At 33.8% G+C, this 24,615-nt stretch overlaps 1 protein-coding gene across 1 annotated transcript in view; it reads right to left on the reverse strand.

Annotated features, from left to right (window-relative positions):
* Positions 1-13,348: 13,348 nt before the first annotated feature.
* ANTXR2 (ANTXR cell adhesion molecule 2) overlaps positions 13,349-24,615 on the reverse strand; it is a 160,078-nt gene continuing 148,811 nt past the window's right edge. Inside the window, exon 17 of the mRNA XM_054484525.2 lies at positions 13,349-15,249. Coding sequence (XP_054340500.1) covers positions 15,211-15,249 — 39 coding nt within the window. The 3' untranslated portion in view covers positions 13,349-15,210. The remainder of the gene's footprint in view (positions 15,250-24,615) is intronic.

A 24,615-nucleotide genomic window follows, 5' to 3' on the forward strand; every position in this document is an offset into this window, starting at 1 on the left:
AAAAGCAGGCTCAGGAAGTGCTAGCTTATGGGCTACTTATATAATTCATTTGTATCGAATGCCACAAAGAACTTGACTGACACACCTGCCATGGTAAAGTCTTTAAATTTCTTAACCTATGGACAAACTGGAGCCATTGAAGGGCTACAAGTCAGAAACAAACAAAAATTTTTGAAATATAAAATGCTACAATCCCTTTGGGGGACAGTGTGGCAGTTGTTAAAAAGTTAAAATGCACCTATCATTGTCCCATTCCTATTTACCCAAGCAAGATGCATATGTTCATACAACATAAACATACAAAGGCTTGTATACAAATGTTCATAGCAGCTCTATTCATAATTGCAAAAAACTGAAAACAACACAAATGTCCATCAACAGGTGAACAGATAAACAAATTGTGGCATATCCCTACAGTGGAATACTATTCAGTAATAAATAACATCAACTATTTATATATGCTGCAACTTGGATGAGTGAAAGAAGCCAGCCTCAAAAGTTTCCATACTATTAATATATAATTCCATTTATTTTTCATTCTCACAATGGTAAAGCTATAATAATGGAGAGCCTGTCAGGTTTGGAGAGGGGTTTGTGACTAAAAGGTGATGATTTGAGGTCTTTTGGGGGAGTGGTACTATTCTGTATTCTGATTGTAGTAGTGTTTATACAAATCTATAAATATATTATGGTTCACAGAACTTCACACATGCACACATACACGCTCACCAAAAATGTCAAAATTACTGTATAATACATTTTAAAACAATATTTTAAAGTGAAAAATAGTATACAATTAAAAATAAAAATGATTCTATGAAATATAATCTACACAATACATCATTAAAACTTATTAGTAGAATGTTTATTTAACATTAGAAATATCATTTTTTGAGTTTCTTTTACCTTTTCATTTTTGAGATAATTGTATATTCATACACATATAATAGAGGGAGTCTGTATATCCTATATCAGGCATCTAATGATAACATCTTCTAAAGTCATAGTATTTGAATAGTACAATATCACAACTAGGATGTCAGCACTAGGACAGTCACAATAGAGAAAATATTATTGTTTCAAGGATCTCTCCTTTTGACATTTTATAGCCTTACCTGTCTTCCTGTCTTTACTTGGTCCCTTACCCTTGGCAACTACTTTTTCATTTCTATCATTTTGTTGTGCAGTATGTAACATTTTGGGATTGACATTTTTCACTCAGTATAATTCACTGGAGATTCATCCAACTTACTGTGTGTACCAATAGTTCATTCCTTTATTATTATTGAGATGTATTCCAGATAAGACTATACTACAGATTATTTAAAAATTCACCAGCTGAAGGATATCTAAGTTGTTTTCAGATTTTGGCAACCACAAGTCAAGCTGCTATGAACATTTATTTTGATTTATCTGGGATAAATGTTCAATTGTGCAATTTTCAGGCCTTATAGTAATTACATGTTTTGTTTTATAATACTGCCAAAATGTTTCCCAGAGTAGCCTTACCATTTTACATTTACACCACATAATATATGAGTAATACATTGTAGAAATCTAGTTTTTCTACATCCTCATCAGCATTTGATGTTGTTACTACTTTTTAGTTTAGCCATTCTGATAGGTGTGAAATAACATCTCATTGTGGTTCCAATTTGCATTTCCATAATGAATAATGAGGTTGAATGTCTTTTCATATGCTTATTTGCCCTCTATGTATCCTCTTTACTAAAATGTCTATGTTTTTTGCCCATTTTATAGTTGGATAGTTTCTTTGTTGAGGGGATTTTGTTGTTGTTTTACTGGTAACTTTTGAGAGTTATTTATATATTCTAGATATATATAAATAACTAGATATAGTTCTTTGTCAGATGCGAATTTTGTAAATATTTTCTGCCAGTGTGTAGCTTGTTTTTTCATCTTCTTAACAGGGTTTTTCACAAAGCCAAAAGGTCAGTTGTTCTATTACCGTTTATAGAAAATCATATTCTTCCTATATTTCATTGCTTTTATACCTCTGTCAAAAATCAGCCAGGCATATTTGTAGGTCTATTTCTGAGTTCTTTATTCTGTTTTATTTATTTGTGTATCTATCTATCTTTCTTCCAATACCACATTATCTTGATTATGGAAGCTAATAGGGCTTAATATTGGATAGACTAACTCCTCTCACTTTATCCTTCTTTTTCAGAATTGTTTTAGTTATTCTAGGGCCTGTGTTTTTGCATATAACTTTAGGTAAGCCTTTCTGGAATTTTGATAGGAATAGTATTAAGCCCATAGATTAGTGTGGGGAGAATTGACATCTTTACTATATTGAGTCTTCCAATTCAATAACATGTCTCTCAATTTTTTAGGACTTTAATTTCTTTCATTAGTATTATGTAAATTTTAATACATGGAGCCTGTGCCTTAATTTTATACATATCATTTTATTGAAGTAATTGTAAATCATATAGTGTTTCAAATACCTGTTTCCACATTTTTATTGTTAATATATAGAAATGCAATTGATTTTTGTATAATCGTCTTGTATTCTGTGAAACTACTTACCCTGTGAATTTACTTATCGGCTTTAGGAATAATTTTGTAGATTCTTTAAGATTTTCTACATTGACAATTGTGTCTTCTGTAAGTATGGACAGTTTTATTTCTGCCTTCCCAATGTGTATGTCTTTTGTTTCTTTTTCTTGCTGAGACTATGCTGAATAATAATAATGCCTGACAGTAGACATCTTTATCTTGTCTCTGATTTTAAGTAGACATTCAGTCTTTCACCATTAAGTATGATATTAGATATAGTTTTTTTGTGATTCTCTTTTGTGAAGTTCAGAAGTTACCCTTTGTTCCTAATTTGCTGAGAGTTTTCATCAGTAATAAATATTGGATTTGGCTAAATGCTTTATTTGCATTAACTGACATGAGCATATAGTTTTTCTTCTTTAGCCCGTTGATATCGTAGATTACATAGATTTTTAAAAGTTGATCAGCCCTTGCACATCTGAAACTACTACTACTTTGTATGGTATATAGTTCTTTTTATACATTGCTGGGTTCAACATGTATTATTTTGTTGACAATTTATTACCTAAGTTTATGAGAGATAATGGTATAGTTTACTTTTGTGTGTTTTTTTAAATACATTTTTGGTCTGGTTCTGCAGCCTCATAAAATGAGTTGGAAAGTACTTCCTTTATTTTTTCATGGAATAGATTGTGAAAATTGGTGTTAATTCCTTATTAAATGTTTGATAGAATTCACCAGTGAAATGGTGTAGAACTGGATTTTGGGGGTTGGGGTAATTAAAATTCAATTTCTTTAATGGTTATTGATTATTCAGATTGTTTCATCTTAGTTGAGTTTTGTTAGTTTCTGGTTTTTGAAGAATTGGTCCATTGCTTGTCATTAAGAAATTTCTAAGGAAAGCAGTTTATTATGTTCTCTGATTATCCTTTCAATGGCTGAAGAATCTCCAGTGACATTATCTATCTTGTTTCCAACATTGATGATTATTGTCTTTTCAAAAAATCTTTGTCAGTCTTTCCAGAGGTTTATCAATTTTGTTGATTCTTTTGAAGAACCAGCTCTTTGCTTCATTGATTTTTCTCTGTTGTGTTTGTTTTCAATTCCATTGATTTCTGTTATTATTTTTACTATTTTCTCTCTTCTACTTGTTTTTAGTTTATTTTACCCTTTTTCTCCTAGTTTCCAGAGGTAGGAATTTATTGATTTGAGACTGTTCCTTTTATCTAATGTAAGCATTTAGTGCTACATATTTCCCTCCCTGCATATCAAAATACGTGGGATAACGCAGCCTCTTAGAAAATGATCTGCTTCGATGAATGTTCCATGGACATTTGAAAAAAAATGTATATTCTGTTGCTATTTGGTAGTTAGTGCTATATATATATGTCAATTAAATACTGTTGGTTGGTTATGTTGTTCAATTCTATATTCTTATGATTTTTCTGTCTAGTAATTCTATTAATTGGTGGGATTTGAGTATTTGAGTGTTTAGCTATAACTGTTGATTTATTTATTTCTCCTCTATCAGCTCTGTCAATTTTTGCTTCATATATTTTGAGGCTCTACTCTTTTTGTTTTTGGCATGTGTATGTTTAGGATATTATGTCTTTTTGGAAGACTGGCTCTTTTATCATTATATAATATCTCTTTTTGTCTCAAGTAATATTCTTTGTCCTGAAGATGACTTTATCTGATTATTAGTATAGTCACTCTTGCTTTTTTAAAAATTTATATTTGCATAGCATATCTTTTTTCATCTTTTATTTGAAATCTATGTTATTCTATTTGTAGTGAGTTTCTTGTGGATAGCATATTGTTAGGGAATCTTTTTTTAATCCACTCTGCCAATCTCTGTTGTTTAATTCATGTTTCAAGGTGGACACTAGGTGACAAGATACACCTACTTGTGCTCTGTACCCATCAATATAGGTTCTGTCTCAGGGGAGGTACTAGTGTCTGTGCCTGCTGACATTCCTTGTTGGAGGTCTCTGCAGTATCCTGTCTGAAATATGTGGAACAATAAAGAAACCCAGGATTCACCTTTGTATTGTTCCTCAGGTCTGAGGACCTTAAGCAGTCTTGACACATTTTAGAGACTTCTTTTTTTGTTGTTGTTGGGTTATGTCCAGGGTTTTTTCATTGTAAGAGGGAGGACCTAGTAAGAATGGGACTTCTTTCTCTTGCAGAAACTAGAAGTCTGAATAATAATTTTCCAGCTCATCAATATATTTATTAAGAGCCTATTATTTGCCAGACATTCTGCCAGGTGTGTTGCTAAGTAAGTAGGAAAGGAAGGAAAAGGAAGGAAGGAAGGAAGGAAAGAAGGAAGGAAGGGGGAGAGGGAGGAAGGGAGGGAGGGAAGAGGGAGTGAGGGAGTAGGGAAACATGTACTCGTTTTCCCAGTTTCAGCAAACATTTCACTGCCTTCTCTAATGACTCCAGCTAGGCTAGCCCCTTCCCATTACATGTTCTCATCGCACTTCTAAATTTCCCCTTTACAGAACTCATGACACTTGCATCTTATCAGTGTCTGTCTTCACTTGCAGACAAGATTGCTGAGAATAGTTATCTTTCTTGCTGCAGTATCCCATTGTCTACTGCAGAGACGGGCACAAGACAGGCATCTGCCAATATTCATTAATTAAGCTGATAAATGCTCAAATTCAAGGCAGTTTCCTTTCTCTCCGCTTTGTTCTTACTGTTGGTCTTCATCTCTGGTATAATTGCTGCATGATGGCTGACCTTCTTGGTCAGCTTTTGGCTCCTTTCTATTGGCAATAAAACCAGACTCCCTGACCTATCATCTTTTGCTTAATTGGAAGGGTTTTTCACTTCTGGCTATTAAGCACAGCTAACATCCAGGACTCCACCCCAGACACGTCATTCATGCCATTCTCCAGGGGCTATCAGAAAATTAGAGAGCTGTGGAGGGCTGTAAAGTTGAAGTGCCTGGTTTCATCCAAAGCAACATTTTTCGTTACCTGATTTGTGTGGATCAGTTGGTAAAATGAGGAGCACATGTCGATGTTAAAGTAGAATAAATACCTGGGATAGTTTATTATCACAAGGTAAAACAGCAAAATATAAATCTATCTGTTCAGTTTTCCATTGTGAAATAATCACATCACCATATAATCCTTGGAAATTAAAACTAAGACTCTTAGTTAATTATCCTTTCACTGTCTTGGGTTTTCTTTCCTTTCTTGTTCAACATTAACTGCTTCTGCAATTGTGATAAAGCAATGATCGCTATCAAAAGGTCCTTCAGCTAGCCGTGAAAATAATTTCCAAGGAACCCCCGCCTTTTGCTTGGAATCATGTAAACCTTCTTAACCTCATCATTTTTATGGTATTTTGTTTTGTTTTGTTTACCCTTAGGGGATATTAAATTTTTATGTGGCTAAACTTCTCTGTACATACACCAAAGTAATGTTTTGCAACAAACAGAATGATTTAAAAGCATTTTGATTTCACGGGAAGGCTGTTAATGTACACTGAAAATTGTGTGGCAGCAAAATGAGATACTCTCAGCCGCACAGTTTATCTAGGGGCACCTGTATAAAACAGGCCTCATTTAGCATTAAATCTCATTTTATGTGATCAGGGTTTATTTTTAAATGGGCCACTCAGGATTCATGCTATAAGACTTTTTTACTGAGTATCAAGAGAAGGTCCTTCCACCCTTCACCCATACCCTTATAATGCAATTTATCATAAAATTTGCCTAGATTTTGGCCAAATTAGCACTGTATATGTCATTAGCATCTGGTATATATTTATTAAATAAAAACAACAAAAAATATATAAAAACACTTTGGAAAATTGTAAAATAATATATGTTATTAATGTTATCAAGCGATTTGCCTGATTTCCTCTAAACATGTTACGAACTCACTATTTACAGATGTCAAATTACTTCACATGAATAATCAGGGATAGTTTTAGGATCACAAAGTATATGAAAGCTCATATTGTAGGTCATTCACAGCATTTTCAAATGTAACTGTACTTAGAAAGGAGTGTCTGTGTGTGCATGTGTAGCTATATAAAGTACAAAAATATGAGAGATGTGGAAACTATTCCTATTGCGTGTATACAATAATTTATTTCTGAGAACTTAAGGTGCATGGCACATAATGTTATGTTTTGGGGAAAATCTACTGGGAGAATCTGATCCCTTTTACTTCTTTCATTTTAGAGTTTCTCAATTTTATTGATGTCTTCTTTGAGATTACTACTTGAAAAATATTTAAAATGGGTGTTAGTTTTATTGCATTTATTTATTCTTATTTTTAGTTGTTTTGTGAGACAGGGTCTCGCTCTGTCACCCAGGCTGGAGTGCAGTGGCACTATCTCGGCTCACTGCAACCTCCACCTCCTGGGTTCAAGCAATTCTCCTGCCTCAGTCTCCCAAATAGCTGGGATTACAGGTGCCCACCACCACGCCTGGGTAATTTTTGTATTTTTAGTAGAGATGGGGTTTCACCATGTTGGGCAGGCTGGTCTCGAACTCCTGACCTCAGGCAATCCACCAGCTTTGGCATCCCAAAATGCTGGGATTACAGGCATGCGGCACCACACTTGGTCTAGTTTTATTGACTTTAAAATCACTCTCTCTTTTTTTTTTTTAATTCTGGAAAAAACAATTACCAGGTGGGGAAAGCTTTCTAAGACTCATATGTCTATTACTGATGTTAACATTAGAATATCAACTTACTTTTGTTCTTTGTCGCTGGTGATGTTTCAATACCAAGTAGATTTTCAGTATGACAGAAGAAAATATTACAGGCACTGACTCTAGGTTAACTTCCGGGCATGTGCAGATAGGCCAAGGAAATGCTCCAGAGGCAACAATAACCTGACATACGTTTCTCAGTTTTGGACAAAGTTTTTCATCTGGCGAAAATCTTCCAAGTATTTATTCCCTGGCATTTTTCCTTTTCTGAGAAAAATCTCAAGTAAAATATAAAGCAGTAGAAAGGGGACAAGTGGAGTTACAAAAACAAAACAAAACAAAAGAAAAAAACAGTGTAACAAGAAATTTGGGCAGGTAAGGTTCTAAAGTAGAAAGCGTAATTCATCTTGTATATCTTCTTATGGTGTCAGATACAAGCAAATATTCAATAAAATGAACATGATTATAAGCTTTGTTGTGGGCTGAACAATGGACCCTCAAGATGTCCACATCCTAATCCCCAGAACCTGTGATTGTTACCTTCTACGGCAAAAAGGACTCTGCAGGCATGATTATGTTAAAGGTTTTGACACAGAAAGATTATCTAGGATAATCTAAGTGGGTTCAATGTGGTCAGAGTGGTCCTTACAAGAGGGAGGCAGCAGAGCAGCCACAACAGGGGATGCAATGACTGAAGCAGAGCTTGGAGTGCTAGGCTTTGAGGATGAAGGAAGGGGCCACAGGCTAAGGAATACTGGCAGCCGCTAGAAGCTACTTCAGGCAAAGAAATAAGTTCTCCTCTCTGAGCCTCTAGAAAGAGCTAGTCCTCTTGAAACCTTAACTTTACCTAATTGAAACAGATTTTGGACTTCTGATCTCCAGAACTGTAAGAGAATACATTTGTGTTGTGTTAAGCAACTGTTTGTGGTAATTTGTTACAGTAGCAAGAGGAAACTAATACAAGCCCTCTCTTCTCAATTTAATTGATGTTCAAAGTGTTCTTGGAAAGTTAGAAACGATAAACATATGCAGTAATGACCCTGGGTTGAGATTTATCAGACTGATTTTTGAAATTAAGGAAAATATTTTAAGGCAAAGTGATACCTTCTGTTTTATTTATGATTTTAAAGGAATAATTTGAGGAGTATGCTATTTTTACTCTGCCAGCTCAATAAATGTTATAGTTTTAAAATAAATTATAGATTGGCTTTTCTCTATCATTCTGAGTTAGAATTTTAAAAATCATTGATTTAACTGTATAAATTCACCACCTGAGCTTTTTGAGTGTTGACAGTAATACAGAGATGCTGAGCTACCAATAATGTCATTCTAATTTTCTTTTCTTTTTTTAGTATTGTGTTATTGTAATCATATCACTACCTCTCAAAATGAGCAAAAGTACACTGAATATTCCAGGTCATAATTTAGTCTTTGATATCCTTTAAAACAATTATTTAAAATCTTTTCAAACTTTCTGAGATACCTAGCTTATTATGAAGAATTCCAAGATGTTAAAACTACTAAAATTTTCCCCATTTTTTAAAACATTAAGAATTTGTTGAAGATTTTTTACACTTGAACATATTGTTTAAAATATAATCTTTCTTTCCATGTGACAGCCTCACACAAACAAAGTATTTACAGAAGATGCAGGTCTGTCATTGCTGTTTAATTAACAGAGACTTTCAGAACTAGAGGATATTAAAAAAAGAACTAAAAAGAACATTTTATTGTGATAATAATAATGGCTTCATTTCACATCAGAATTTCAACTAGTAAAAATTCTATTTACAGGTGTCATCTGCTAGAACTAGTCAATCTTGTTTTATATTGTGAGTTTTTCTTTCCCCAATTACTTATACAAATCAGATGGTGGAGCACATAAGCATGCTAAGAAGTTTAGATTTGCTTCTAATTTGGCACATGATGTAACAATTTCCTTTCTCTATCATTTATGACTTTGGAAGCTTTCGGTTTCTTTGTTTGGCATCTAAATTGTTTAAAATCACCTTGCCTTTTAGTTCATGGAGACAATGCATATCTTTTTCGTAGTCTACACCCTAGAACAACCATACCCAATATTTTTGGCACCAGGGACCAGTTTCGTGGAAGACAATTTTTCCACAGACCGGGGAGTGGGGGGTGGGGATGGTTTCAGGATAATTTAAGTGGATTACATTTATTGTGCACTTTATTTCTATTATTATTACATTGTTATATATAATGAAATAATTATACAACTCACTATAATGCAGAATCAGTGGGAGTCTGAGCTTGTTTTCCTGCAACTAGATGGTCCCATCTGGGGGTGGTGGGAGACAACAACAGATCATCAGGCATTAGATTCTCATAAGAAATGTGCAACCTAGATCCCTTGCACACAGTTCCAATAGGGTTTGTGCTCCTTGAGAATCTAATGCTGCTGCTGATCTCACAGGGGACACAGCTCAGGTGGTAATGCGAGCGATGGGGAATGGCTGTAAATACACATGAAGTTGCACTTGCTTCCCACTCATCTCCTGCTGTGTGGCCTGGCTTCTAACAGGCCATGGACCAGTACCAGTCCATGACCTGGGGGATGGGACCCCTGCTCTAGAAGTTTAGTTCTTGCCTTCTTGCCAATTGTTTCTAGTCAAACTGAAACCTACTTAAATGTACATTTTAATAACTTTAACAATTTATTTTGGATCACCCACTGACATTTACAATGTTGTAAATATAATTCATCTAAGATACAAATAACTTCATGGTAATTAGGAAACCCTATTTATGTTCCACTTTTTAAAATTGTGAATTCTTAGATCACAGTATCCTTCTACATTAAGACAACGCAAACTTTGTGAAAGGCTAGCAATTGTAACATACTATGGATTTTAAGCTGTGTTCAAATTACTTAGTAAAGTATTTTCCACTGAATACTTGCTATGGGCAGCACAGGCATAATAACTGTCAATTAAGACTTTTTTTCCAATTTTGACTAAAAAAGGAGTTTAGTAATTTTTCTTTCTGCACTATACAAAGTATCCCAATTATTAAAACTGGTAGCATAAATATCTCCTAACAATTTCTGTGTTTCTTTATATATGTCTTTGAGACACTTACTAAACCTATGAAACCAGAGTGAAGTACATGGATACATTTCCCAATGTTTTACCCATCTTTTTAGAGATTTCATCAGATATAAACTACAAGTTGCCTCTTTGACAAATTTAGTTATAAGAAATTAACTAAGAAATTATTATGGCTAATTATCAACATATACTATAGTTCAAGGTATTTTTTTTTGCAACTGACAGTTTACAGAACTAGTATTACTACACACTACAGATAAAGAAGCCAGTCATATTGATATAAATATGAGATACAAAAATACTAAAACCTCCAACCTAACCATATTTATAGAATTGTAGTCAGAGGCCTGGTGCAGTAGCTTGTGCCTGTAATCACAGCATTTGGGAGGCTGAGGCAGGAGGATCACTTGAGGCCAGGTGTTTGAGACCAGCCTGAGCAACATAGCGAAACCCCATTTCTACCAAAAATACAAGAGTTAGCTGGGTATGGTGTTGTGTGCCTGTAATCCCAGCTACTCAGGAGGCTGAGGGATGAGAATCACTTGAACCCAGGAAGAGGAGGTTACAGGCAGCCCAGACCATGCCATTGAACTCCAGCCTGGGTGACAGAGTGAGACTCTGTTTAAAAAAAAAAAAAAAAAAAAAAAATCTAGTCAGTGCTAAAAGGAACTTTTGATATCTTCATTCCATCTTCAGTCTATGGTTGAGAGTTGATCTGTTCAACATCAGCAAGCTAGTTGATGGCTGGGTCTATGGTCTAGGACCTCTCTGTTACCTGATTCCTAAGCTAAGACTCTTTGTAGAAAACACATTGAGTCGATTCTCCCTCTGTTTCTCTCTCTCTCTCACACACACACACACACACACACACAAAATTTACCTTAATATAGTTATTGTAGAGCAATCTAAACAAGCATATTTTCATACAAATTTACATGTTGTAACGTGTACTTACTTATCAGCCTTTTCTTTTGGCAGGAGAGCACAAAAATAAAATACATTAAAAAACCAGCGCAGGACCTGCTACATTATGGATTTTCAAAAACAACAACAAAACAGTCTTTCTTTTATCCAATCGACTGAGTTAGATTCCAGTAGGTATGGAAATATACTAAAGTAGGTGTGGAAATATACTAAAGTGTTCTCAGAAATATGTCATAGAAATTCACTAAGCACAATACTAATCTATCTCTAAACTAGAATATGCGTCTGCACTGACTTTATTTCCTACAAATAGACAACGTTCTCCAGCCTCACCTGCCTGTTTCTTTCCTTAACTATGTAACAGATGTACCAAGAGTTATTCTATGTTTCTAGATTATGTATTTCCTTTCATATTGAAATGATGCATATATTTCTTTCCTGTGTACATATACCCACCAAACTTTTCCAGTAGTAATGAAACTCTCAAAAACTTTCTAAAGTAATGTGATGCTGTAGAAAATGCTAGTAAAAGCTAACCAATATACAATATATGCATGGAGTAGTAAGTTATAATTCCTTATACTTGTAAATGTGACCTAATTACATTCTGCCTTCTTAAATTTCAAAAATAACATACATAAGCTGGTCTATCAAAATGTTTTAAACACCTAATTATCCACAATATAGAATTTGTTTCAATTTTAAAATAAACAAATGTATCTGCCTCTGAGCAGTAAACAATGGTTAGCGATATTTAGATAATAAAGTTCACAGGAACACCCAAATCTTGTATCTAGTAAGGATTTATTATAACAAATATTGAATAATTTATTATTTAAATGGTTAGAATAAAGTTCAAGGGAAATATAAGCAAACTACTTCTTTCTCTAACAATTTGAAATACATGGGGGTTTAAACCTTCTATAGTTTTGTCAAAACAGTAATTAACCATAGATGACAGATGCTGCTCCCTAGTCAATGGAGGGTCTCAAATTTTACTCTGCATCTCATTGGGAAGGAGATATAAATTTTTAAAATAGAATTAACTTGGGGAAAGGCATCAGTGCTGCAACTCTTAGCACCAAATGTTTTTTCTTGGAGCACCAAATGCTCTAAGGAAAACATTCCAAGTATCAAAGTTTTCAGATAGATAAATATTTATGGATCAAATCCATAAAGAACAGACATTGTTATGAAATATATATAGATGCCTTCAAAACTTTCTTTCTAGGCAGAGTAGACACATAAGTTAGGAGTCATTTCCCACTTAATTGTTTTTGCAACCTTATGCAACACGAATGGATTATGTGCAAGACTTATTCATTTTTACACAGAAAGTAGATCTTGACTGACATGGTGTCCAGAAAATCAAACAGAAGCTATTTCTCTATATAAAATATAAAGTGCCATTAAATTTATAGAAATGGCTTTATTTTAATCTTCTTTTGGTGGAAAAGTATAGGGATTTTTGATCTGGTCTTTTGGTAAGAAAATAACACTCTTTAAAACAAATTCTTTTCAACTGCTAGTTAGTATAATTGGAGAAAAGCATAAAACAGATCTGGTTCATATCTTTAAGGGCAATGAAATTCCATCAGTCTTTGAACTTTATTAATGGTATTTTTTCAGTCTACATATAGACCATTGCCACTTCCTCTTCATTAAGAGCTCTTGATAGTAGCTGTATAACAATCTACAGAAAGTTATTTTTCCATTTAAAGGCAGAGGTTAATTTACATTGTTCATGCAGCAAAATATAAGTATGCTACATAATTCTAGAGAAATTTAAAGTAGTTACCAAAGAAACATAGCTTTAGCTTCTGTAGTATTCTCAATGATATTAAAATAGCAATAATTGGTGTGCACTCATCAGAAATGAAGTGCCCATTTAAGGAAGCCACATTACGTCTTTTTCCAGATGCAAATGCAGAACAAAGGGATATAATAACTCATTGCAGAAAGGGTTGGGTATACTATATCAGGTTTCCAAGTTACACTTGCATATGCAGCTACTGCCAATAGTATCATCTGTGAACATGAGGGACATTTTGGAACTGAATAGAATTCCATCCCTGAAACTAAGCATAACAACTGCATATTCAACCCAAGAAGGCATTAGCTTTATGTGGGCTTAAAGAAATGGTAGCACAGGCATAGGTAAAATTTTTATTTATGAATGTGTGGACACATGACTTTGGATCCAGCCAGCCAGTGACATAAATAAACTTGAGCAAAAGTTTCAAGCTAGAGGATATATATGTATAGAAAATTATATATTTGTGTGTGTGTGTAAGGCCTCTTGGAACAGTGCCACAAACCTGGACACCAACCAACAGAATACTCCCATCCTTTGAAATTTCCATTAAGAGCACAATGGGGGTAATTATACCAGGATGCTCCAATCGCTCTTTCCATCTTGTGCACTCACATGCCCGCCAAACATGAAATGTTCACCTTCTCCCTTCCAATGTGATGGTTGTTGAACTTATTTTTAGTGTCATTTGATAAGCCTTTGTGCTCGCAGAGAGACATCCCACTGACCCAGCCACTGGTCATTGTCTATACCAGTTCACATCAAAGCAGGCGCACTTTGTCAGGTTTCCAGTCGAATATCCATTTCGCATCTGAAGTACAGTATCGAAAGTGACTAGATCATTTGAGCTTTTTTCTTCAGCTGCTGCCTTCCTCCCCCATGGTGTTTCTGCTCACGCTAACATAATTTGGCACCATCGACGTGACATGATGGTGGTTTTTCTAAAAAATTATAATACATACATCGTCAATGTTTTGTGATGGCGACCCTCCTGAAGATTTAATTTGTAAATTTAAGAAAGGAGGTCTTTTTCCTCTACTGAATCATAACTAAGGTAGAGTGCCCCTCAAAATCCAAGTAATGCGCATACAGTAATAGGTCATTCAATGTCAAAAGGCATAAAAAAGATGAGCAAAATCTTCACAGGCTGCTGCTTGCTGTTGCTTTTAATTATATTAATTAAACTTTGAAATTTTCATGCAAAGAGAGTTGCTGGCTTGCGACGCTGAAGAGCCCTTGGAGACTTGAAGAAAGAAAAAACCCTGAGCGGAAGCTTTGTGGTTACTGCTTCCTTTAAATTAAAAGCAAAACAAACTTCTAGGTATGTTTATGGATATTAATGCTTTATGCACTACTAAATCCTAAACACAGGAAAAGGGGGAATCTACCAGTCACAGGGACAAGTTCGCAAAGCATGAGTCCCTCGCACTCCACTCAAGATCTCTGGCTAGAGGCTGTCTTTCTGTGGAATAACGCTCTATTAATTTTCTTGTCCCGAGTGCATAACGAAAGAAAGGTGTCTTCGAAAACTAAAGGGCAAAATCTTGCTTGCTACCAATACCTTGAGGCATCTTGTCTACATTTTGTCATGCGTGTGCACTTTTCAGTGTTAGAATGACAAGATTTTCCAGTCAGAAACTTCCCATAAGGCACACTGTGATAGAGGACTTGGAAGGATTCTGTGATCTGACATAGCTATAAGGCAATGGACTTCTTTATTTGCTTAGCCTGGTGGGAAATTTCATACTCTGCCTATGGATAAAGATCTTGCCACATAAAAACACAAGTGCCATGTTTCCATGTAAAAAACTCCTGTCTCCCATCATGGCTAGTTGTTTTGCAGTCCTTGTTTTGGTATCATCTTCGTGTTGTTGCTGTTGTTGCTTTTTCCTCTTCTACACATTCAAACAAACTTTCTTGTACAAACCATAGTCTGCAGGTCAATGTTCCTCTTTATTTTCAATGTCATAAATCATGAGTTACCACTGAGTTTCATCACCTCCCATGTAGATGGCAGAACAAGTGTTTGGAAATGTTTGGCGCAAGCAAAGCAGAAGGCAGGGAAAACATTTCCTGACTGAGAGGAATTAAGATGCTCTTCCAAAAGCTTCTGAAATGCACTTGATTTTTTTCATTTGGTTGAAAATCAGCTATGTGAAAATGTGCCATCTTCATACCTTCTTGGTCTTCCTGCTTCCCTTTTACTGAGATGGAACTCGGGAGAAGTTTATGCACCGGCCCTGAAGAAAGAAATAAATCCACATTGAAATATTGAAGCCATTATTGAAAAAGCATGAGAACATCTAGTTTTCCTACCATGATAATAAACAATTACCCAAGGAAAGTACCATGTTAACATGAGACATGAAGTCATAATTTTTTTTTCTTGGGTTAAAGCATGATGGTTCATTCAGATCTTTCCACAGTAAGTTCACCTATGAGATGGTATGGTATAATTAATATGGAAAAACAATTACGGAAATAGATTTTGTTACTATTATCTAAAATACAGCGTTACTATCATGGCCATAAAAATATCAAAGCCACAACCCAATATACTTCTTTATTTAATGAATTAAAATGAAAATATTCTCTTATGCAAGCTGGTGCTCCTGAAATGCATACATGAGGATCACATTTAGTAAGCAGTAAGAGACTGAGGATGAGGAATCCCAAAAAAGGGATTGTCATCTCTTTGTAATTCCATTTTATGAAGGATTTTTGCAAAATCATGTCCATTGTTACTGACCATTTCTCACCACTGCGCACCATCATGATGTGTTCATTTCAAATGGTGACTATTTGCACTTACACATTTCTAAAGAGGATTTGCCATTCTAATTTCTTAACACTTCTGTGAAGGTTGTGTGGACACACTGTTCCATGTGTATTGTAAATAATCCAAGAAATATTTGAAAACAAAGTTTCCAATTAGTGATAAAAAGATACTTTCCTTTTCTCTCTTTGGTATGACACTACTGATCCACTGTACCACCTAAATCATTCCCAGATTCCTCAACCAGCCAAAAGCTAGCACAGTGCTTTCTAAGTTAGGGTCAGGATTATCACCCTATTGAGATTTCTGTATTTCTTACAATAGCTGCTCTCAAAGCATTTTAGATTTTAGAGTGTCTCTTTATTTCCCTCTAAATGTAAGTTTGTTTTTAATATCTAAAGCATGATAAAATTCAAAAGCAACAAAACATTGTTGAAGAAGAATGGTTGGAATATAAAAGCGAATTTTTGTCCATTTTACTCTCAAAAATGACTGCTCACTAAATTTGAAAATTTCAGAAATTAGTGAAGAAACAGAAAAGCATAAAAACAAAACAGAGCTAGGAGTTTCCATTAGTTTTTGCTAAAAGGCAAACATTCATCAAATTATCTGTCTTTTAAATACTTTCGGAAGCAACATTATTACTACAATTGCCAATTTTTATTACTTTGTGTTAATGTCTACAAATCATATCAGTGCAAAAGGAAGTAGGACAACAGCAGATAGAAGATCAGATTAAAATGAGGTCAAAATTCCTTACTGATACAAGTCATAGCTCATGTACTCAGACTGTATTTTTGTGTTACCTAGAACTTTCAAACAAGATTTTTAGAGTGCATATTAAGTGAAGAGGTGCTCTTCTCTAGATTAGCTAAGGGAGCTATGTATGTTGCCAAAACACAATAAAACAATAAAAGTGTTATTTTCACAACACGTTATGTTTCACGGTTAGAAATACTTTTTCAAGAGGGACAGGTAGGAAAATGACATCATACACAAATAATTGAGCCAAAAAAAGTAGTGCTTCTAAAACACAGTAGTATATATATTCAATGAGAAATAGATTTGAACTATGCAAATTCAACAGTGATCAACATTTAAAATATTATCTTCTGGCAATTTTCCAGAATTGAACAAATATATGAGGAATATTATGACAGCAAAGATATAAATTAATGACATCTTTTTCTTGTGTATTTGTAGATCAAAAAGTAATAGTTTTCTCTTTTCTGTACAATTTTGAAAATAATTGATTATGAACCTCTATTTTCACTTGTGTTTTATCACTTATTAAATGGATATAGATATAAGGATTCTTCTGTGACCACTTCTGTTCTATATACCATATTAACTTTAGTGTTGATGACTAGTAATGGTTAGTAGAGTGTTAATTTACTTTAAGCAATTGGATAGTTTAACAAGTGAGATTCACAATCTACTCAAATTCTCAAATTCACTTCAATACCTAAATTATTCCAGACCTAAATTATTTATTTCATTTGATGTGGTTTAATTAAAGATATGGAAACTTGAAGGAAGAAAACTCTGTTGATTTTGACTCTGAGGTCCTTATTACAACTCTTCCAAAGCTTGGTATTAAGTATAAATTATCAGCTGCCAAATGTCTCTAGATTTAGGCACCAAAAAAAAAAAAAAGAAAGAAAAACCTATTAAATGCAATATACACCTATATGTTTTAACACACACCCGTTAACAAAAACAAGCAAATGCTCTTCTCCCCTTCTAATCATGGACTCAGTGCTTTTTACTTTTATCAACAGCTGATAATGTCTGGGTGTAATTTTATTTTTCAAAAATTTAAAAGGAGGTAACTTTGGGAAATCTGTTCAAGAGTCACTGTTAAGCATTTCCCAGTTTTCCCAGTTGTGGGACTCCTTCTCCCAAAGATCCCACTGCATCTCCACTATAGCCATACTACATCATGCCATAATAGTGTGCTCAAATATCTAAAAGGAAAGATAACAGTGGTTAAATCTGAGCACTCTAAAGATGGAGTACGTCTTCCAGCCTCTGCCACTTCTTAACTGTGTGACCATGGGTGACTTACTTAACTACTGTGTACCTCAGTTCCCTTATCAGTAAAATGAATATTAAAAAATGGGCCTATTCTTAAGGCTGTTGTAAAGACTAAATTTGTTAAGATATATAAAGCACTGAAAATAGTGCCTGACATATAGCAAACTCTCAATAAAAACACATATTGTTGGCTGGGTGTGGTGGCTCACGCCTGTAATCCCAGCACTTTGGGAGGCTGAGGAGGGCAGATCATGAGGTCAAGAGATCGAGACCATCCTGGCCAACATGGTGAAACCCCATCTCTACTAAAAATATAAAAATTAGCTGGGTGTGGTAGCGCACGCCTGTAGTCCCAGGTACTCCAGAGGCTGAGGCAGGAGAATCGCTTGAACCCGGGAGGCGGAGGTTGCAGTGAACCAAGATTGCACCACTGCACTCCAGCCTAGTGACAGAGCGAGACTCCATCTCAAAAAAAAAAAAAAAAACAAAAACAAAAACAAAAAAAACAGATATTGTTGTTATCCATATTCCCTCTATGATGTCATTGCATAAGTCTAACATAGAGCAGACTCAATAATTTCTTACTTAGAAACAAGTGAATGGATGGATGAAGAATGAATGAGTACACAATCACACAGACCTCCACTGGTGGTGGAGCCAGATCTCAAAAATGAGAAGACAGAATAAGTATGAATCTGAGGAAGAGAAAGAGGATTACCAAGGAGAAAAACAGTGGAAAAGGAGAGAAGAAAATATGGAGAAAATAGATGAGAATAGCACAAAAGAGGAAAAGGTAAGAAAGAAGAATGAAGAAAAATGGAAACTTTTGGCTAGAGGGAAATATTTTATTCAGTATTTCATCAGGAGTCTTACTTCCAGGCAATTACTTCATATTGGCTGCTGCCATCCGCTTACCAGAAAATTCTAAAAACAAGGCAACACATCCCGGTTGTAACTGACCATGATCAGATAGCATCGTCCTTCAACTATACCTAATACTAGCTTACAAAACACACATTAGTGATAACGCTAATTATGTTTAAGGTCATGGATGTTTGGGCTGCCATTTATATTACAGCAAGAAGTCAATGCCAGAACACTACAGAGCAATTTTTATTTGCAGGAAATGGAATATGACAAGGCTTACAAGTCTGTCATATCCTCATGCTTCTACTGCCTACACAATAAAGGTATGTTATCAAGGTAGCAAGCAAAGCAATATGAAATAGCTTGAACATACAACTCATCAAAGAACTGTACAGAATGGAAAGTATTATTAGTTAATAATGTTTCTTTTTCTGGGACTATTTCACTTTTATAACAAATAATACAAGTGCTAAAAATAACAAAAGTTAACTAAATGATTTACTAAGAAACTATTAAATGTAAGCTAAATATATAGAAGAATACATATAGACCTATATTTATTATAATTTTAATACTTTATTCTCTATATAGAGGCTAATACTAGTATCAGGTGACAGGATTACATAGACTCTAAAATAAACCATTCTAACATTTTAATATGCCAAAATAGAGGAACATAAGATTTCCATGAGCAAGAGTTAAAATGAATGAATGTATAATATTATGCCTGTATTTCACAAAGTAATCGACAAACTGGAACTCAGGTGGCATAAGTGTTTAGAGAATAATATAACATGTAATATATGTTATTATTATGAAGAAAATATTAATTTTCTCTATTTTCTGAAAATTTAATTAAATATTCTTTCTAAATAATTTTCTTGATTTAAAATCATGCCCTAATCATGCATGTAAATCATGAGTAAAATCTAAATATACTGTTGTTGTAATGCTTTAGGTAGCACCCACACTACTTACTCAATTAGGCAATCAATACAACCAACTTGAATTTGATATCATGCCTTATAAATCATTGAATAATAAACTTTAACAATAACAACATTTAGTCAATATAAAATTGAATTAAATTAGTGTCTGCATTAGTTTAAAATGAACTATAAATATATTACCTTATTTTGGTTTGGGAATATAATACTCTTTGGATTCAATAAAATCATTGTTAAATTTATTAATTTTGCATGACATAAAAATTTAGAAGTAGAATTTATTAAATATTTATAAAAATTAAGGTTTGGCAGAATAAAGATAATTTTATCACTGACTTTATGCTATAGCAAAATAAATTTAAAGTACATTAATTTAGAAATTATAATTATTCAGATATTAGTTATGTTGTAGTTGACCTTTCTCCATATATTAAAGAATTAGGCAAATTAATCTAAATAAGATTACTCTGAGTATGTTTGCCAACTTAAAATTTGTATAGCATATAAGAAGTGCATGTATATATTAATAATTCAATCATTAAATTATGATCTTTTTATGGCAACATTTTATTTGCCTAATAGAAATTATGACTTTAAAGAAATAAAACTGCCTCCCTTCTAAAGAATACTGTTTTATGCAAACTTATACTGAAAACATTACATAATTAGTGAATTTCTGTGGCAAGAAAAGAACTCTCGTGCATTGCTAGTGGAAGTTAAAATTGTCAATAACTATATGGTAAGCAAAGTATATAAAAAATGGTCTTTAAAAACTTACATTCTTTGACTCAGTAATTTCACTTTAGGAATCTAACCTAATAAAATGGCTAGACTGAGATTTCATATATTTACTATAGGATTTTTATAGTAGTCAAAAATATACTCAATTTGTATTTATTTCTGTGCAACAATCAGAGACTAGTTGAATAAATTCAGATTCATCTATTTTACTCTATTATGTAGCCATTAAAATAAGGAAACTTTCTAAAGATGAAAAAATGGTAACTAAAAATATGATATGATTGTAATTATGCAAAGACTTTAATAGACAATACACCAGCATGCTGCAGGTAATGGGATAGCATATGACTTCTTGCATTCTATGTTTTACCTTTTCTGCATATTCAAATATTTGCTAAATTAAAAAGTAACATTAGTTTTCAAAGAGTGAATTCATTCAGCAAACACGCAATCATTTTTAAACAGCTATATTTATGTTTTTAAAAGTCAGCCCAAGAACTAACTACTCACTCTCTGGAATCACCACCAACTTCCGGCTATGCCAAAGCTTTTCAGCACTGAATGTGTCCGTCAGTTAACTCTTTTACTCATCTTCGGGTTGTATTTTACAATTACTATCCTGGTGTACCCACTGTAATGCAGTTTGACTCAAGAGCACATTTATATGGTAGAAAATTTATTAATAAATCTTATAATCCACTGTCAGCATTTTCTTCTTATCATACAAAATTATAACAGTTTCAATAAAATGCCTGTTAAAGCATTTGGCAAGGTCACAACTGGCTATCTAATTGTTAAAAATGTGTTTGTGTGTATGTCTTTAAGTGCATGTCAGCACACATGTACAACCTACCTCATGCCCTGTGCAAGCTGGAGTTCATTACATTGAAATAAATGTAAGAGAGGCTCTTTAATTTTCACACCACATCAAACTTTTAACCACATACCCAATATCTAGGGCATATAATTTCTCTATGCAATTAACAATATAGAATATTTATACCTCAGGTATTTACCTGTAATAATGTTAGAATCCTTTCTCTCCCTATCAGTTGGCAAAACTACTCCCAGTTGACTCTAAGTGGAATGCTAGCCATTTATTTCTCTAGGTCAATGGTTTTCTCATAGTGTAAACCATGAAGTCCTGTGGCTTTTCTGCAAGGTGCCTCAGAGGTCACTGTGGCTGGGGTAGTGCATGAGAAGGGAACAAGCAGGCACAACTGCAGGCCTCTCAAACCTAATGCTCCACTCTCATCTATCTTTTAAAATTGCAATTCAGTATAAGATTTTGTCTGTGCTAAAAATGTAGTTTGATAACTAATAGTCCAGATATTTTCATGCCTGTGTCAAGTCAGATCACTAGTAAACTATCTGTATTATAGACTTGATTTCTTTTCTTTAGATCTTCTCGTAGATCTACATAAACAATATAGCATTCTCTCTTTTTTGCTTATATGAAGAGCCCTATGAGGAGAATTATCATTTTGAAAAATTGCTATTAAGGATACTGATATTAAGGGACCAATTCTCCTTGGTGTTCAGAGCTAGGAAAAAGTTTGTCAATTGTGGTAAGCTCATATGTTTCTCTTTTATTATATAATGGCAACTATACAACTTAATCTCTTTCTCTTTATGTCTTGGCTTTTAGGAAGCTCAGATTTATAAGACGTCCTAAAAGCAATTGGTAGCCTTGGTGTACATTTTCTGCTATAACCATATCTTTACTTTGGCTTATTATTATTTCTCAATTTTTGTTCTTCTGAGGTTTGACTATATTTTTTCTCAATACTTCTTTAGAAGTAGACTAGGTATAAGCAAATGTAAACTAATAAAGGTTTCTTTCTTGATTCTTAAATTTCTCAGTCATGGAGAATATCTGAACCCCTCTTAACCTCTACAATCCTCCAATAAAGAATTGCCTAAACCTGTACCTTACGCAAAAAGACCATATGCTTTCTATGTTGCTTTTTCTTATTCTCTTAGGGCTTAATGAGGTACTCTGTAGATACCTCATGATGTCAAATAATCATTAATTTGAACTTAACCTGAACTAAGTTGAAAAATTAATATGAACTTGAAGTTTATACATGCAAGCATGGTGAAACCATACTATTCTTCACATAATCCCAAAGTTCTTCTATGATAACAAATCTGTCTGAAGACTGAAAACTTCATTTTCTTTGCCTGCTAGGCAAAAGTAAGCACAATATAATTCTTTACAAATTGGAATGTATTAACAGTTTCATCACAAAGAGCACAGTTCTGTGTGGAAACTTTACTCTATTACAAACTTTTCTTCTGTATAAGAAGATACAGAATGTACCAAGGATATGACACAAACAAAAGTCTGGTCATAATAAAAGCTAAACTCACAATCGGAATCTTTAACTTCACTCAAATAATTTTCAGGCAATGATTAGTATATCTTAGAGTGAGAAGCTTATTGACATTTTCCCAGGAATTGTTGCTAGCAAAACCTTCTCAAGAGCCTCATAATAAGTAAGAAGGGAAAGGAGATGCCCTGAAGAAAAATGTCTGATATTACATTACTACTCTGCAGTTAAATAAACCAAGAGGTGAAAATATGACAACAGTAGGAACTGATGTATTTGCTGTTGCCTAGGCATAGAGACCCCAACTCCACTGCAATATTTAAAACTGACTTCACTGTCTCATTTTCACCGTGGCCGGTAATAGCAGCATTAACCAGAGCAAGTGCTATGTCTCCCATCTCTTGAGCATTAAAATTCCACTGGCATGAACACTTGTGAGCTCCTTTACTAGCTATCTGCACAGGATGTATTTCACTGCTATAACTGTTATAGTATTATGCTCACCTCATAAATATCCATTGACAAGCTGAAGCAAACAACGGCACTTCAGTTTAGACTTTTCAAACACAGATAGCTGATTTATTTATAAATCACTTCTAAAAAAAGGTTACTAAACCTTCATGTTGTGTACGACAGTAAAGAGTGTTTCAAATCTAAAATTGTGTACAAAGCATCCACACACATAGACACAGAGACAAATCAAGAGGTCCAGGAAATCACTGATATAAGGAGAGACTTGAGAACACAATAGGGATTTTGAGTAGAGATTTTCTGTAGCAAACAGAGATACAGAACTGAAGAAAAGGCATGTAGTATCACATCTTTCTCTCTCTGTCTCTGTTTCTGTCTCTCTCTCTCTCTCTCTCTCTATATATATATATATAAAGAATCCGTGCTATCCTTTGCTCTAAATAAAACTGCAAAATTTTGAGCTGAAATATAAATTCCACATGCTCTTTTCTAATGGAAGCTCAACCTATAAATGTCCAATTTTACAGTAGAGACCACACACCATATGGATATTCAGTAGATGTCATGAAGAGAAGTTCTGAGTTTGGCTGAAAAATTTACCTTTAAATGTTTTTTGTTCAGTCTCTTTAATCTGTCATGGCACCTGCAAAATTTTAGTGACTCTATACATATGGTTAATATTTATTTTGCAAATACCTGTTTTTAAATATTTGTTGAAATTCAGGCATACAGTTGGCAGTTAATGATACACCTAAACCACACCGCATAAGATGAAATAGATGCTTCTAAATTATTAATTCCAAATAAGATACATATCTAGATGTAGATATAGATATCTATAAAAATCTTTGTTGGAAATACCTTCTTTTGTGCTTCCTAATAAGTCAAAATGGGAGGTAGATGCCCCAAAGGTATTAATAAATAGATATAGATACAACCAGGACAGAATTCTGTATACCTTTTTAGTTGCTTAACATTTATTTTGTGAGGCACATAGTAGATCATGTAGAAATTGTTTTCTGCTTTCTAATCTCAATTAGAATACAGATAATGTCATAGATCTTAAATCAATAGTAAAAAAAATCGCTCATAATATAACCTTAAAGCAATAAAAAAACAGAAAGCAATTTATGCATATTGTAGCATTACTGGTGTTAACAAGAAATTGAAAATGATCCAAATGTCCACCAGTAAGAGAAAAGTCGAATAAACTAAGATACAGATGGAAAATGGAATGCTATAAATAATATACATCTGTTAGAAAGAATGAGGAAAATTTGTATACACCATTGTGGAATGATGAACAGGATTTATGAAGGGGGTTAAAATGAAGGAGCATATCGTATACACACTATAGCATCTTTTATATTACAAAAAAGAAAGATACACTAGCATTAATATATGCTTAGTGTTTAAAGAGAAAGAAAAAAATTC

This window comes from Pongo pygmaeus, chromosome 3, assembly GCF_028885625.2.
Source record: "Pongo pygmaeus isolate AG05252 chromosome 3, NHGRI_mPonPyg2-v2.0_pri, whole genome shotgun sequence".
Taxonomy (NCBI): domain Eukaryota; kingdom Metazoa; phylum Chordata; class Mammalia; order Primates; family Hominidae; genus Pongo; species Pongo pygmaeus.